The 17,294-nt window shown below is 36.9% G+C and overlaps 1 protein-coding gene across 1 annotated transcript; it reads right to left on the bottom strand.

Annotated features, from left to right (window-relative positions):
* Positions 1 to 1,805: 1,805 nt before the first annotated feature.
* Positions 1,806 to 16,951, bottom strand: LOC139144660 (endoglucanase E-4-like). The gene is made up of 10 exons (XM_070715375.1): positions 16,644 to 16,951; positions 16,146 to 16,322; positions 15,474 to 15,658; positions 15,031 to 15,199; positions 13,919 to 14,015; positions 13,208 to 13,367; positions 7,431 to 7,575; positions 3,984 to 4,149; positions 3,168 to 3,352; positions 1,806 to 2,115 (listed from the first exon to the last, which is right to left on the bottom strand). The coding sequence occupies exons 1-10, from the start codon at positions 16,861 to 16,863 to the stop codon at positions 2,081 to 2,083; spliced, it is 1,539 nt and encodes a 512-aa protein (XP_070571476.1). The 5' UTR covers positions 16,864 to 16,951; the 3' UTR covers positions 1,806 to 2,080.
* Between the last annotated feature and the right edge of the window lie 343 nt (positions 16,952 to 17,294).

Below are 17,294 nucleotides of genomic sequence, written 5' to 3'. Positions count from 1 at the left end.
AAATGATAAGCTATTCCCTATTGTCGAGTAATATATCGTTAGTTCCAACTTATGGTGTGTATAGTTGTCACAACCCGTGAGGTACCTGTGATTTCTATGAAGACGTTTGTGTAACACTCTAGCATCCAAGCCAGTGAGACCCGGGTTCTCTCAGTCTGAGAGAACACTATGGCAGGTTTGGATTTGTGATCTCTAAATATTACGACCCATTTTTAAAATGATGCGTGAATAAATTACTGACTCGGATTCACATCAGTGATTCGAAGTTTTTACTGAAGTGCAATTCACTTTGTCACTGTGTACAATAATGGCTATATTGTATCATGCCCAGTGTTCGCCATTTTACGTCACTGTTACATCTGTAATCACAACATGTCCTTGGTCAAAGATGTTAAAAATGTATATTGGCCATTATTGTTTCATGGTCCTATTAAGGGTACAATAGCTATATCTTTTAGCTATATCTTTTATATCTTTTATTTTTGTGATTTTACTTCCAAACTTAAACAAGTTCGAATGTACTTATTCAGGGGTGTTTATACAAGTATAATAAAGTGTCCACTGGGACTGCATGTGCAATTTTGAGCAAGATAAATAATAAACGTTTGTGCAAGTAAAGCAAAAACACTGTACGTCGTGCATATATGCTTTGGAATCTTTATAGAAACAACAGAGTAGTCCAATATATTGCATAGTGCTGAATGTTTTCCACTGGGACATCATTTTAAACATGGAGGGAAATCAAAATAACGGTTAAAATTTAAATTTACTTGTCCAATTTTTCAGAAGTTAAAGATTAATATGCTTTAAATTTGTAGAATTTAAAGAAAACCAGAGAAAATAGAAAGCCTTTTTTCAGGTCAGCAAATTTCAAGAGTTACAGCTACAGGGGCGTTAATTTTGTTACTTTGCTTGAATTGCTGTGTTTGTGAGACCAGATTTTGACGTCGTGTTCTTTTAACAAAACCAATTGAATTTCAAACATTGTTTAAAAGGTTATGAATTCACGACACTACAGTTCGTGACGTTTAAGATTTATAAAATTATTTCGTTACCTTTAGATATGTAACGCTTTTTCATTGTTGTTAATAGATAAATTGCCTTAAGTGCCTATTTTAATATCAGATAAATAAGGATTTGTTTTGTTCATGAAATGTCAATAATGCAGAACAAAAGAAAGACAAAGTGTTTCGAGCACCACACACATCTAGTAATCGCGAGAACTAGGTACTGAAAAGAGCAATTTGACCTTGATTCATTTTAATTATGTTCAAGCCAAATTGATTCTGTATCCATTTACTGATTCATGTTAGAAAGCTTGTGATATAACTGGGCTGATCAAGTTCGGCGAACAATAATAAAACCAATTCGCTTGTTATCACCTTCAGCAGATATCATAGAAAAGAAACAAAGTCCGAAGTCGACATCACGCAGAACTTCAACCGTGACGGAGAGTCCTTCAAAAGGCAGGCAACAACTTTTCATGACTATGTAATCTCCATTATATTAAAAAGAATATTTAACCATGGACAGAAGAAACGCTTCAACAGTCAATGATCAAGCGATCGAAAACGATGCTTGGTCAAGAAGTCTCCTGTGCATGACATGTTTTCAAAAATAATCAGCCAAAAGTCTTCTAATTGTTCCTGAAGTATTGATGTTTACACTGTGGATACCTTCCGTAAGGAGAGCGCCGCCTGACATATTCATACGTAGTTACTTTGTTTTCAAGGATTTACTTGTAATATAATAGTAATGTCCCGACAACAGCGCCAGTAGGGAGACAATCCCAATAAAAAACGACATTTTCTATGTTAATGTCCACATCAATTTTTATTTGCACGTTTGAATTTTCACCTTGTAAATCTAGCTAAGAGTAGGCTGAAATTGAACGAAAATATTGAATTTTTAACACAGTTTAGATTGAAGCACTTAAACTATCGACATCCGTTGCATCTTCAGTTGGTTCAGTTGTGTGTGTACCAACTAGACATCAGATTTCCGAGAGGAATTCGTGCATCAATCACGATTCTTGCGTTCCGAGTTAGGTTCGTCATTTGGGGCTCCATTCGTCTTCCAATTACTTGCGTCTTTGCAATTCGAAGTGAAGCAGACCTAAAATAACAATCAAAAACATATAAAAGGCGACAGGATTGGTTTGGATGACACTGTGAGATTAGAGACTCAGATTATAATTTCTATGCTGTCTTCAAATTGATTACTTTTGTCAAGGTGAATTTGACAGTCAAGGTGAATTTGACGAGAGAGACAGGGTCTTAGCAAACAGTCATTTTTATGACGTGAGCAAATTATGACACTGTTGTTACAGAACATGTTAAAATAGTCAATTTGAGCGATTAATTGTTGAAAGCGTCTCAGGGACAGATATTCGGACTAAATTTTTTACAATAATTTACAAGTCTACCGCCCGTTGGGGCTCATTTTGAAGCTCTGAGAATAGGAAATGTTTTGCTGTCTTTGTTGTCTGAAAATGAAAAATGTAATGTTTCCCCATTGAGTTAAGATAGAGATGGAAGCCAATTTGATAGTCGGTAAATGTTGCGTAGTTTGTTTTTCTAGTACCACCATTTCCACGCTGACCTTTGATGTGTATTCTTAATTTGGTCAGAGTATGGCTGAAAGCTCCCTTTAGAAAGTTTGCAGAGAAAGTTTATACCTTTCAGTTTCAATTTCGACAGAGTAGCCATCAAGAGCGGCAACGCCTTGAGAGAAATCAATTTATATAAATTGAGAAAGAAAGATGACCTATGACCCGGTAAACCCCAAAATTTGAAAGATCAAAGTAGCAGCTTACATGTTCAAAATACACGTATTGATAGTGATGGTCAGTAACGTAAACAAAGTACACACAGATACGACACAGAACGGGCCTGCCTTTACAGTTAAGTTACAGTATTATGAACGATGTTAGAGATACCTAATAATTAAGCTTATGGTTTCTTACCATCACACCTGTTTCGAGTATGAACCATTTTAAGCGTTACATTTCAAACTAACTTCTTTTAGAACAGCCTTTCTGTCCTTGGACGTTTTCCACCGACTCATTTGTCTCCTTTGTCTCTTCAACAGGTTTTCGTGTTGAAAGTCATTAGACCTTGCCTACCTGCAACAGGTTTTCGTGTTGAACGTCATTAGACCTTGCCTACCTGCAACCGATGACTGGAAGGCGGCGTTGTAATCGCATGCTACTTCATTGGATATATAATCTCGTCTGTTGTCGGTGTAACTGTCGTCACTACTTGGACCTCCAACGAGAGCTCCGATCAAGATATTCGGGTTAGCATCTGGAGACTTCAAAGCTCGACTTCCAGTCAATGTGGAGTTGCATGAGCTGTACGTGAAAATTCATTCACTTAAATGACGTTCATTACAAATTTACAGCTTTTTTCTGGTGTTTGTAGTACAGTCTGTGTATTTTCATTCAGACGACATTGTTTTGTCTCAACTGCAAACACTAGAGCGCTGGTATATGTTGAAAATTTGAAATAAGCTGTGTTGTCACTATTTCCTTAGTCTACTATGAATCGCATGTTGCCATTTTTCACTACATTCATTGCCTTATAATTATTTTGTCTTCAGGGACTTTTAATGTGTTGCATGTATGTATGTTATGTACAACTGATTTCATTCAGCACGTCACGCTTACTTGGTTTGTTTACAGGTCACAAAGGTGACATTTTGTCATACTTCGAGAACAAGAAATCGGCATACATAAATTGAACAAGGTTACTGGGTCAAGCCTGTGGTTTTCTTCTGTTAATTATATCCTCATCGTCGATTCTACAAGCCTGCCAAGTTGGACGGAACTAAGAAGCATTTATCCCCATTACATGCCCTAAATTCTAAAATGTAATGGCTCCGTTGAATGTCCAAAGATGTAAGATATGAATATTTTTAAGGACAGAGGCTTTTTGCTAACACTTGTGATTATGTTCTGATAATCATGTTTGAATGATTGTTACCTTGCTCTGTGGTGTGGATTCTCAGGAGGGTTGTTTCCAAATCCAACGACGTAACTCCTGCCAGTGTCTCCAAGCATGTAGTGGATCTGACTTTTGGCCCAGTCAATGTAACTTTCGGTGTTGATACCCTCTTCAGCAGCGATGAGAGCAATCATGGTAGTTCCAGCTGACATATAAAATCAATCACATGTGACGTTACGACTGACGGGGGTTTATAAGTTGGTGATCAAATTGATGAAGATTTTTTTGGCAGCGTATTCAGATATTTGACCTACTCCAAAAGCGCTGTAAACTCTAGTGAGGTGGAACTGAAACATGTTATATAAAGGTGACCAGTTGCCCGACGTAAGGAGCGCAAAAGGTCTCCTACCTCGAAGATATATAATCCCTTGTCTGGGCTATAATGAAAGTTTCTTATATAGTTTTCACTGAAAAAGTTTCGGGTTTACATACAAATGACAAAAATATACTTTTTGTCTCTAGTAGACGAAAATCCGTTGGAAAATAGAATTTCATCATCGAACGGCGCATTGATATATCTAAATCACGGTCATGTGGTTCATCAAAATTTTTTGCTTAATTATGTGAAAACCGGATTACCTGTGCAAAACACGCAATTTAAAGATTTCTAGATCCCAAAGATGTGAAGTTGAAAATAGTTCCGGCTCACTTTCAGTCAAATAATGACTATGCAGCCCACGACGTCATCGACGAGTTAACCGTTAAATCCTATGGAGCAAGCGACGTTCGATATACGAGGCATGTAATAATATGCACTGGAAGCAGACTCAATGTGTCTATGAGGAATATGATTAAAGGTTATTACGAAAATTACGGAAAGGACGCACGAGGACATTGGTGCAGCGTCTCGCCTGACGTGAAGCGAAGGGCGATGCGCGGCGCAAATATCCTATCAAGTTGGATCCTTTGCAGTGTTTTCGGATAACCTTATAAACATATATCTTATTTTCGTGGAATTCGTGACTGGGGCATCAAATTGTCCAAATATTTCACCGTTTTCGTGCAATGTTAACAATTTTCCTTCCGTAGCGTAAATGTCGAACGTTATCTCGGACGTGCTTCTGGATAGTCTGTGCACTGTACGAACAGAGAGCCAGACGTATTCTGACACTCATCCAATGGGTCCCCTGAAACCGTTCACATTACGGGAAAGCTCCATTAACTTAAGAATACCCTACTTCCCTAGAGGATCAATTTCACAGACCTGCCTTTCCTACAATGGCACTACAATAGCACCAGCTTGATTAGATAAACATAACAATGGAAAATTCACAGCTTGGGGATTAAAAGTCTTCTGTTTGTCACCCGAGTTGGTCAGCAAGAACTCGGGTTTCAGGTACCATGCAAGTTAATGCAGTCTTCCCTAATGAGCTGTGAACTCGCAGATCCAGCCAGGGGGACTTGAACATTTTTGGTTCCCTTTTATGTTTTACATTTTCCAATTCCAAGGTTTTGTAGGTAATTTAATTAAAAATGGATACCATTTTTATGTCATCAAAATGTTGTACTGATAGTAATAATTTAACAAAAACTAGGACCAGTTTGTCACATTTCATTACTTTTATCTCAAATCTAAACATGTGTGATTTGAGTGTAAGTAACAGGGCAGAAGCTGCAACTGTTAATGATTTCTGCAATCTCTCTACAGCATAATCACAATATTTAGTTTGTCGCGAAGCCTGTATATATAAATATGTGTTAGGTGATAATTTAATTAGAGTCCAGACTAAGAATCAGTTGTCAGTGATACAAATGCATGGTACACATACACAGACTGTGATAGCAGGCTGAATATTGGACAAGTCAACATGCTGTAGGGAGGAGAACGCAGTTGTATAAACTGAACAAAAATATTGTCAAAATTATCAAAGTTAATAGAGCTACTGCCCACAGGTAGTGTCACTATCATTAATGCTCTGCTACTGTAGTGTCACTGTTACTGCATACCTGAACAGTGACAGAGATAGCTCTGACTCTGATGTACATGGTAGTTGAAGAAGAGTTTGGGTCAAATGATGCTCATGACAGTGAAACATACCTGTAAACAAGATCAGACCAGAGAGCGAAACATGGAAGAACACATGGAAATTTTTGAATTCTGGCATATGAGAATAATCAAATATTAAAGAAAAAAGATGAACCATCATGCTTGATTTTCTAAATTTTCACATTCTTGTCATAAAATAAAACAGAAGTAAAACTTTGAACAGTAAACACTAAATGAAAAATTATGTGACCAAATGGAATTATTTATTTTTAATCAAATTTGCAATTATAACACCCAAAATTTCAGAGATTAAAACATTTATTTGATGGAATATTTTAACTTCCAGTATTGTCAATTTTGAGTAGCATCTAATTCATATATGTCTTGTACTTTTGAAACGAATTTTTGGTAGGTCACTGTGCTCAGTTTTTTACAATATAGCAATTAGCCAGAATTTACAATTTGCCTACTCTCTTATGATTGTCATTTTGTGTGCTCTTCGGCAGGAGCAATTGATCTAGCCAGAGTTTGATTAACTCAAGTTGGCTTATAGACCGATAAATCTAAAAAATTCACTGATGCATTTAAAGAACTTGCACTTGGATTATGACTATACAAAGCGCTAATACAGGTAGTGTTGAACACCTGTGAGCGGAACGGCGCAATACGTGTTTATTTCTTCTGCGCTCACATCCTTTACAAATACGCGGGCCTGTGATAGTTGGGAGGGAGACCTGGAAATTTTTGACCATATGTAGAGGGGGGCATTTGAAAATATTTTAGGGCACTGACGGGGATCCAAAAAAAATAAGATGTCAATCGCGATTCCTCCAACCCCCCCCCCCAATCGTCATTTGTGAACGCAGCCTAACTCGACGATGACTCGCAGGCTGCAGAGTCATCAGTTGACTGAAAGTGAACCGGAACTTTTATCAATTTGACAGCTTTTGGGATTTAAAAATGTTATAATTTAATGTTTGACATAGAAAATCTTGTTTTTAGACAATTTTGCTTCAAAAAATTGATTAACTGTATTACTGTAATTTAAATATATCAATGCACCATTCGACAATGAAAATTGTTCTAATTTAACGTATTTTAGTTTGACTTGGAATTAAAGCACATGGTTGTCATTTGCAAATAGAGAGGCATGTAATAAAAACATCACGGCCCAAACATGGGACTATGTACCCTTGTGGCAGGAGACAATTTGCCCCCCCCCCCCCATAACGTCGGGCAAATGGTAACTTACCCTCGGGCACATTGTACCTTGTTCGGGCTATAATATATACCATATTTAAAAAGATGGTGACTATATCCCCTTCGAAGAACATCAGTAGACCTGATGGACTTCGTTTTATCCTTTAGGTTAGCTCTAATAACATTTTCCTGGTATATTAATGACTTATCGAGACCATGTACATAAGAGATTAGCTTACCTGCGTAACGAAGAGGTCCCCAAGCATTACGATAAACTAGACCAAGTGGGGTATACGGGAGTCTCTGGCCAGGCATCCACCGTGTTACAAATTTCGTCACCTTTTTCAAGTATTTTGCGTCACGAGTCAACTGGTACAGAAGCATCTACAACATATTATTATTATTATTATTATTATTATTATTATTATTATTATTATTATTATAATTACAAGTTTAGGGGCTATAAGTATTATATAGAAATCTAATAACAATTCATTGAAGCTGTGGGAATTCTTATAAAAAGGAAAAAGGTGTTGTTTTTTTAATTTTGTCAATAGGGGTGACTTCTAATTGTCGTACGTATATTCTCTCCGCCCAGTTAGATAGGTGTTTCTTTTGACATCACTACCCTTATGAATATTCATATACTTGCAAAAACCAACAGTCGTTGTCTCTAGCAGCGCGTGCTCACAGCTGCTGAGCTGCACAGCGTAGCCTTTCGGATCGCAGGCCCATCGTGGCAGTCGTGGGCGCCCACAAACAAGGCACAGCGACTGTGGAGAGTCTATGCCAGTGGAATGTTAAATGTATCTTCAGCGTGGCATTTGTAGTTGTGGCGAAAACCATAAACCCTCTCCCTGTGCTGACGTTGTTGGGTTTTATTTTGTTCATGTGCATTTACTGTAAGCGATCGAGGAAGTTTTGGGATGGAAATAGAGCAAAAGCATGAGTTTTTCCGCGAAATCTGTGCTGCAAATATAACTTCACGCATGCGCACTCTGCGCGTGAATGTGTCGTCTGTACACTACGTCTCGTGCTATAATCTTGTCGTTGAGCTTTGCATGTTGACAGAAACTGGAATTACTGCAGAGAATACTTTTCAGGAGATCACAAGTGAGTCCCTAAGGTAACAAGTAGGACGTTTAGGAAATCCTTTCAGAAAGTTCACGCCGCCTGTGGCCATTTTGTGGAGTATATAAGCTTATACGAACCTGGACTGGATTGCCAGATAATATGCGATGGAATTTTGCGTTTCACGTCGTTCAATCATTCAGATGGAAATGCCGGCCTTCTCCAAACTTTGAAAAAATCAGGGTGACAGACTTTGGCTAACTCTTAACAATGACGTAATTTAATGAGAAGACCTTTGTATTCGAGCTCGGCAACATTTTTTTATTTGAGAACTCTGATCATGACGGATTCACTGAAACAGTGAGTATTCAACAACTTTTTCCTATGTCCATGTAGCACTTGTGCAAAAAATAAGCGAGTCCACAGGCCTTTGGCGAATCAATAAATGCGTTTTTCACCAAGCTGAAAGGTTGAAAGATGCGTCCGTCACTTTGGGACGAGCTAGATAAATGCAGTCAAACCCAGCTGGGCATAGAAATTTGCCATAGTATGACTTTGTTCTTGAGACGACCGGCTGTGCGGTGGAACTTTGCAACAAAGTTTCCATATCTGAACTGACGTACTTGAATGACAGGCACAGGAAACGATGGCCAATAAAAATGCATTCTCGTTGCATTTTGATAATAATGTATCAATCACAATGACACGGACATTATGCCTCCTCCCAACAGAAGGGCCAAGGTCTATTTTAGCCCTGCTACAGTATATCTCAGTGCTGAAAATGCCATATTGTTGTCATGTTGTCATGGCGACTTTTAAAATTTGCATACAACTGTGAGAGTGAAACGGGTTGTTTATAGGTCACAAAACTTTTGAGTCCCACTGTCGTCCATTACACCTGTTTCCTTGGGCATTAAAGGTGTGCAAGTATACACATCAAAAGACTAGAAAATTCACTTCATGGGCAGAACCTTGTAAAATAGCCCTTTCTTGTCTGGTTAACGAAAAAAGATACCCCTGATCTAAAATATGCATGGGCTACCAGCCAGTGTCACCGGCCTACCACATTCAGAACATGGTTGCCCAAGTGGACTACCAGGGAAAAAATTTCGAGCCCTGGGCAATATTAAACATGAAACATTTAACTTGTAATATTTCCCTTGTCTTGGCCTGCTGGGTTTTAAAAAAATGTTTAAAGGTATACAGGGACCATGTTCAAATTTAGCCATTGCTCCCATGGAAAGGGGAGATCTAGCTAATCATCAGAATCATAGAGTTTATGGGGTCACGCCAGGTCACACAAAAAATAATGCACCACTACATGGCCATAATTTTACTTAAGTTAAAGAATCAGAAATGATTTGTCTTCATTATTCTTCCTAGAATGAGGAAAAGAAATCAAAATAAATTATTATAAAATGAACATTATTATACGTCGTTAATCATAAATCCATAAATTAAATAAGTACCAGTGAATTATGTTTGAAATAAAACAAAAAAAAACTGTTACTGCTTCTGATAAATAATGGTACATTGGGTGATAAGGGGAATTGGGTTCATAAAATTAATTAGAATTAATTTTAGCATAAAATTAATTCGATGAATGCATAATAAGTTGGTACTATACTCTATAACACTTATTTGGGATGACTGCATGAAACAAAATTAAAATGCTTGAAAATTTTTTCTGGTCTATATAAAATTAATTCAAACACACTAAAATAAACGGAAAACAATTTTGACAAGAATGGCCTCAATGTACATTATCTTTATTATTCTTCCTAGAATGAAGGCAAAGAAACTACAATTATTATTATTATTATAGAACAAACGTTAAAAGTTGTTACTTAGAAATCCATAAAATAAATAAAAAATACCGCAATTATTCGGTGTCGCTGAAATTTGATCAGAATTGGTATATACCAGTATGGGTTCCAAAGATCAACAATACATATTGTTTCTATCTGTTCAGTGCAGGAAAATTCTACGCTGATGTTATGACAATGATTCTGCACAGTACAACCAGAAAAACAACAAGAAATATTTAAACCAGCAAAAAAAGACAAAAGTAAATAAGGTCTGAAACTTTAGGTACTGGAGTTCAACTTTAGCAACATGCATAGCAGAAACAGTTAGTCCCTCTTAGTTGGACCATAGACAGTCTTCCCCCTCTACTGTCTATGGATTGATCTGGTCTGTTAATATGTAACAGTTCTAAACAATGACAGGAAATGACTCAAGCCTGTTTCAGACACTGGCCATCACTCCTGCACATTTGCAGGATTTCGCTTTTTCTTACCTCATATGCACATTTTTGACACTGACAAGTTCATTTGAACAAATTCACATCTCAACCCCTGCATCTACCTGTACACCAAATACTGAGATGGTAGCTTTGGCGGTATGGGAGCCTTTGTGTGTGACGGACATACATCCGCACATACCCACAAATATACAGACATACAGACGCCACTCAGACTCATCATATAAGCTCTTTTTGGTATTTATATACAAAACCAAATATGAGCTAAAAACAGTGAATTATGTTTTAGCATAGACACACTCAAGGGTCTATTGTTTTAAATAAAAAAAGTTGTGGTTCCCAAATAGGTTACCATGGCAACATAAAAAAATGAACATTGAGTTCATGCTGTGATAAATACACTTAGGAGAGCATTTGCATAGTCACTAGGATTACTTTTAATGGAATTTAAAACAAAAATGAAATTTAAAATGCAAATAGGTTACTATGGAAACACAGGAGAGGTAAAAATGGATATCATATTTTGTCTTTCTAACCTAAAATAATCCTTTGGTATAATATTTCTGTTGATTTAATAGATTTTTACACTGGATATTTGGTCTTTCTAACCCAAAATATCACTTTGATATAACACATTCTGTTGATTACTGGATTTTAGGTGGAATCTTTGAAACACCGGTAATTTTTACTCCTGAATGGTTGCCATGGAAACTTCTCACATGAAAATGAGTGTGATTTTTTTGGTGTGCTAACCAGAAAAACCCTTATTATCAATTTTTTACATCAATCAATAGTTCTTTAATAGGAATTAGGGAAAAAGTAACATTTTCAATCCCAAATTGGTTACCATGGCAACTCGAAACATTAAAATAAGTCTGTTTTTTGTGTTGTCTGACTCGAACTCCCCCACTAGATAATTTTCATAACAATCAAAGTAACTTTTCATGGGATATTAGAAAAACTGGAATTTTCAACCCCTAAAATGGTTACCATGGAATCATGGGGCAGTGAATTCGATATCATATTTGGTCTTTTCGACCCAAAATACCCATATGGTGAAATTTTCACGGGAATTGAACCTATTATTATTCGCGTTATTATTTCTATATAATACTTCTATTAATTATTATTATTATTATTATTATTATTATTATTATGATGATGATTATTATTATGATTATTATTGATATTGATGTTGTTGTACTCTTTTTGGTTGAATATTTTATTTATTTATTTATTTATTTATTTATTTATTTATTTATTGATTTATTTATTTATTTATTGATTTATTTATTTATATTACTTACTTATGTTTATCTGATGTAAACGGTAAACGGGTTGGGAGACCAAAACAGGAGAAAACCACCTAAGTATACAAAATCAGTCCTCCATAACACACTACACAACGAGCAAAGAAAAGCTGACGTAAATTAAATATTAAACAATTTTAAGTAAAGAAAACAACAATCAATAAAATGACAAATCGTGTTTATGTAGGTCTGCTCTAAAAGAAAAAGCAGCAAATTGTCCAAGTGTTATGAGGATCAATATGAAATTTGTGTCAGTGTCATTTTTTGTTACCCTCTTCAATGCAAGCGTTGAATTGATGATTGGTAATGCCCCGGGTAAATTATTCCATAAATTGACCATGTGATTTAAAAAATACGTGGCGGTAGGAAAGAGTGTTAAAGCGATTAAATAGCACAGTGTTTTTAATCAGCACTAAGACGAATGTGAATGTCAGAAGATGAAAATTCGACAACCTTGTGAATATTTATAGAATGCTCAGTAATACATTTATGGAAGTGCATAAGTCACAGGGGTCAAACGTTGACAGAAACTAATCTCTGTTTATTATCAACACCAGTAGGATAATGGAGCATGTATCTGGTCGCGCTTCTTTCTACTTTGACTACGGAATGTACCGTCCACAAAGAACACTTACATTCTCCAGGTTGCTACAAATTAGTGAACAATACAAAGCTCTAATAGTTTTTGTGTCACACTTATAACCCCAAAGACATTTTATCATACCAAGTAATCTGTTAGACCTCATGCCAAAGTGATCAATAGGTACGTTCCAGTCTGTCAGATGTGAGATTAACATCTATCCGATTTAAAATCATGCCATTGAAACCAAACAACTGTAACTTACGCAAACATTAATCTTGAGGCACTTTGTCGAAAGTCTTTGAGAAGTCATGATAGAACATGTCCAGCTGGCCTCCTTTGTCTAACACTTCACTAATATCATGAACAACCTGCACAAGCTGTGTACTACATGACTTACCTTTACATAATCTATATTGTAAGTTTTATATAGAATCTGACTATACAGGAGAAGCCTTATTTAAAACACATCTTTTCATCACTTTAGAAATTGAATTTAACCAGGATCCGGTCTATAATTAGTTGCTGTTTCCATGGTAGCTGTTGCCCTTGTTATTTGCTCTACATATTTTCAAGATTTGGAAACTGACTAAGGATCTTGTAAGCTCACAGATACCCGAGAGTCTATATTAAGTTGTACTTTTGCAGATAGACAGGCATATATATAGGCTGAAAGGCAGACTGACGGACGGACGGATGGACGTGCAGACAAGTAGAATACAAAAACATAAACATTGGAGGTGGTCAACAAGAGTCCAGCCGTGTTATAATGGGGCTTTGACTCACGCATACCTGGGCACCTGCATTCTTATTTCCCCACGCGAAAGCCCAGCCTAGTGATTTGCTGTGGCCATCGTACAGGGTTTCGGCTGTTGCCAGGTATGTCCCGTCATTAGTTGCTCTGTAAAGCCAGGCAGCGGCCCAACACAACTCATCACCATACTTAGATGATCTGTAATATATAAAATCGATACGCGATTGAAACAGCGGACGACAGCATATTCTACAAAGAAAGGGTTAGAAATTTGAATATTCAACTCACATTCATTAAAGATTTGAGGAACGCGTCACAAATTTGAGCATGCCATACCGATCAATAATACACTGTAAAATCAATTTCAAGGACAGCCAGCGATCATGTGCTACTCGAAGCTGATTAATGAGCAATTTTAATGAAATGATTGTAAAACATGTCGCTGGAATTCTACACGTTAACCTGCTCAGAATAATACCAATGTATACGTTTATGATTTGTGAACAAATATAAGATATTCATTGCAACTTTGAGTTTGCCCAACAGTGAAGATTCTACATACTTTGTGTCAGAATGAACAAGGCTGCTTCGTTGTTGTTATCAAGGAAATGACACATCAAATAAAGAACTGTGTGGTCCTGCTAAGATTAAATTTGTTCTTGTCTTTTTTCACATGTGAAGAAATAGTACCGCCCGTGTTGCTTGAGTTCATCACTACAAATTTGATTTGAACAAATTTGCCTACTTACACGTAGTATCCGCCCGCGTCATAGTTTCCTTGATAGTTGTAAGCGAAATCAAATAGTTCCTTTGCGTGGTCAAGAAGGGTTGCTGAATAGTCTCCATCTAAAATCGAAAAATAGAAACGAAGATGTACGCAATCTCATGTTTTAAATATAGTCATACTTCATGTTTTAAAGTAGTTTTCATATTTTTAAATAATGTCTGTAGGTGTTGTTGACGTCGATGTTGTTGTAATATTACTAACAAAAGTTGTGAAACTGATATTCCACATGCCACCTACACATTATAGATAACCGTAAAATGCTATGCTATCAGCCTGGGTGTAATAATTGATGCAAGTCAATTTGTGGTGATTCGACACAAAGTGTGAACTATGTAACCTTTCAGTGAAAGAATTATTTATAAATGCTCATGAAGAATAGTTTCATTTACAATTTACACAGTAGGAACAGTAGGACTCGAAACAGTAGGACTTGATTTTCACATTTTTCATGGAAACGTTTAACCACACTCTTTCATGGCCAAGAATAAATATTCGGGGTCATCATGTAATTATTTTGGTTAATTGAACAAATAATCCATACTTTAAATCAAAACTGGCAGCTATAATGTTGTTAAATCAACGAAGTAAAAAACTTGAGGACATTTACAAAACAACATGAACATTTCACTTTTATATTGTAAATGTTTTACTTTAAGGTTCTATACACTTCGCTAATTAAGTAAAATTGAAGCATTCGTAAAATTGTTGGTAAAAACTCTGTTTATGAGTGTTTTATTTGAGCAATAAAGCACACCAAACGATGGTATACCACGAGGTTTTGACCAGTTCACGACATATATTCACGAGCGATAGCGAGTGCATGTATGAAGTGAAATGGTCAAAATCGAGTGGTATACCGTCGCTGGGTGTGATTTATTGCTATTATATCATAACAGTATATTGAAATTCTGGCGTGGAACGTCAAAAACGGATTTTTACTCAAGCTGAGAGCTCGTGCGCATGCCTGCCATGGTATATCGCCAATATACCATGGTTGTTATCGCGTCTCGACCATTCAGATCGTAGCATTTGCGCCATCAATACACTGGTATGATGTAATAAAAGGTATCTTACACTCTAAAACTCCATTAAATGCGATGGAAGCGGCGGCTAAGGCAGCAGCTGTTTCACCGACAACGTCAGAACCGTTCATAGAAATACCATCGACCAGATATGGAGGACGATCCATTTGCATCAATTCTGGTGGTCCCCAGTATTTATGATCATCGTTCCCTGATCCAACCTAGGTGTTATTGGAAGGAATATTGTAAGAAAAAGTGTTAGGACATCCGTGTTAATATACGCCTGAATGTAGATGCTCACGTACGTACACACATGCATGCATTGATAGATAAATAGATAGATAGATAGATAGATAGATACATACATACATACATACATACATACATACATACATACAGATAAAGACAGACGGAGGGGCGAACGGGTAGATAGATGATTTGTTAATGTGTACATCGTCCAATTTTCAAAATGCATCATCTGGGAGAAACACATACCTGTGAATAAAACCCTGTCGGTGAGACATGGGCCTTGATGAAGTAATCAGTTGCCCATTTAATGGTTTCATACATGTAGCTCAATTGTCCAGCAGCTTCATATGCATCTTTGAATTCTATCAGACCCCATGTAAGGGCCGTTGTAGTGAAGGCCATTGGAAATCCAAACTTCACGTGATCACCAGCTGTCCAATGAAAATGAAATGCCAATAGTTAGCATTGCCAGGAGATTTGAAGTCAAACGACAAAGTTTAATTGCTAATGTGCACCGTCTCGGAATCTGTTAATCCAATTGGTTGGCTGAATCTTACCATTATAATTGAATAATACAAATAGACTCCCTAAGTTGCTCTGAATAGTGACAATCAACCAATCAGATTTTAACCGTTAGAATTTTAATGTCATGAAATTTGCTATTGAGTAAGTAAAGTATTAAAACGACATTATGCATAATGTCGTTCACTAACTTTATCGTTGGTCTTCAGACAAATGCAAAACCTGTTTGCTTGTTTGAATATTGCATATTCTTTTTCCTTACTTTTGGCGAAAATCATTTAGGTAATGAAAACTACATATTTACTATGATCTACGTTTACAGTAAGTTTGTACATTTTGGGAAGGGTTGGGATGGCTTTCAAGAAGTATTGTAGCTAATTGTAAATTGTTACGCACCATCATAGTATCCCCCTGATAAAGTTTCTCCATTAAAACCAGCGTCTTCTACAGCGGAATTACCTCGGTAGGATATACGGTTGTCGGCGGGCAACTCTCCAGCTCTTTGGGCTTCGTAAAACATTATGGACTTTTCAAGCACCTCTCTGTAGTCGTACGTTGAAGTGACTCGGCGAACTGTAATGATATTCATATTACATATGGGAAAAAATCAGATCATTCTTCTTTAAATTATTTACCGTCTTTTCCTCAACACTGTGCAGAGTTACGAAGGTTTTTTCACCTAAGAACGATTATCCTAGTCTGCAGACGAAACAGTATTCGGATAAGAATACTTGTCCCGTTTAAGGATAACAAACCCTTAAACACCAACAGGATTGCAAAAGTGTGGATTTGACGATCTTACTTGTCCGAACAGTTTGGTCTGACAAATAAACAATATGAATAAGAAATCGTGTGTGCATTTGCAAGAGAATATTTTGCAGTAGCTTTACATACTGTATTTATGGACCTCTCTGGCGGCTCGTTCGTCATATTCATCATCGTCTTCGTCGTCGTCTTCCTCGGAGGGCGGTGCTGGCATCGGTGGAGGATCGTACTCACCGATGTACGTCGCTACGTCGTCGTCGACTCCTCTCTCCTTCAAGGGGTTTGCTGTCACATCGGACCAGATCCCAAACACCGAAACAAGAAAGACAGTAGTGAGCAATGCGTTCATTTTGATGCAAACTGTGAGTTCCTCAAAAAGCACACGGGTGCACCGACGTTGAAACCGTGAGCCAGTCTCAACGGACAATATTGACTTGGAGTTTACGCCTTTATATACTCTCCAAATGTCAAAAATCTATCCATAAACCTTTGTCAAGGGTCATTATTTTGTTGTTTTTTTGTTCCTTTTACGATGTTCAAACTGAGATATCTGCTTTTGAACGGCTTGTAACGCCAATGCCATCATAAATTTGAAATATTTTATTTGTCACACGTCTAGAAATGGCAAACACATATTCTCGTCCATCCATAAAACCGCGGGAAATTTTACTTATTACAACTTACAAATGTATACTTTAAATAATGTTGATTTTTGTGAAATGTTAGCTGATATTTTATGGCGATCGATTGTGAAGGACAGCGTGTGTCTTAGCAAAGGGC

Source organism: Ptychodera flava, chromosome 12 (genome assembly GCF_041260155.1).
Source record: "Ptychodera flava strain L36383 chromosome 12, AS_Pfla_20210202, whole genome shotgun sequence".
Lineage (NCBI taxonomy): Eukaryota > Metazoa > Hemichordata > Enteropneusta > Ptychoderidae > Ptychodera > Ptychodera flava.
The sequence above is the reverse complement of the archived record's forward strand: the minus strand, read 5'-3'. Positions and strand labels throughout refer to the sequence as shown.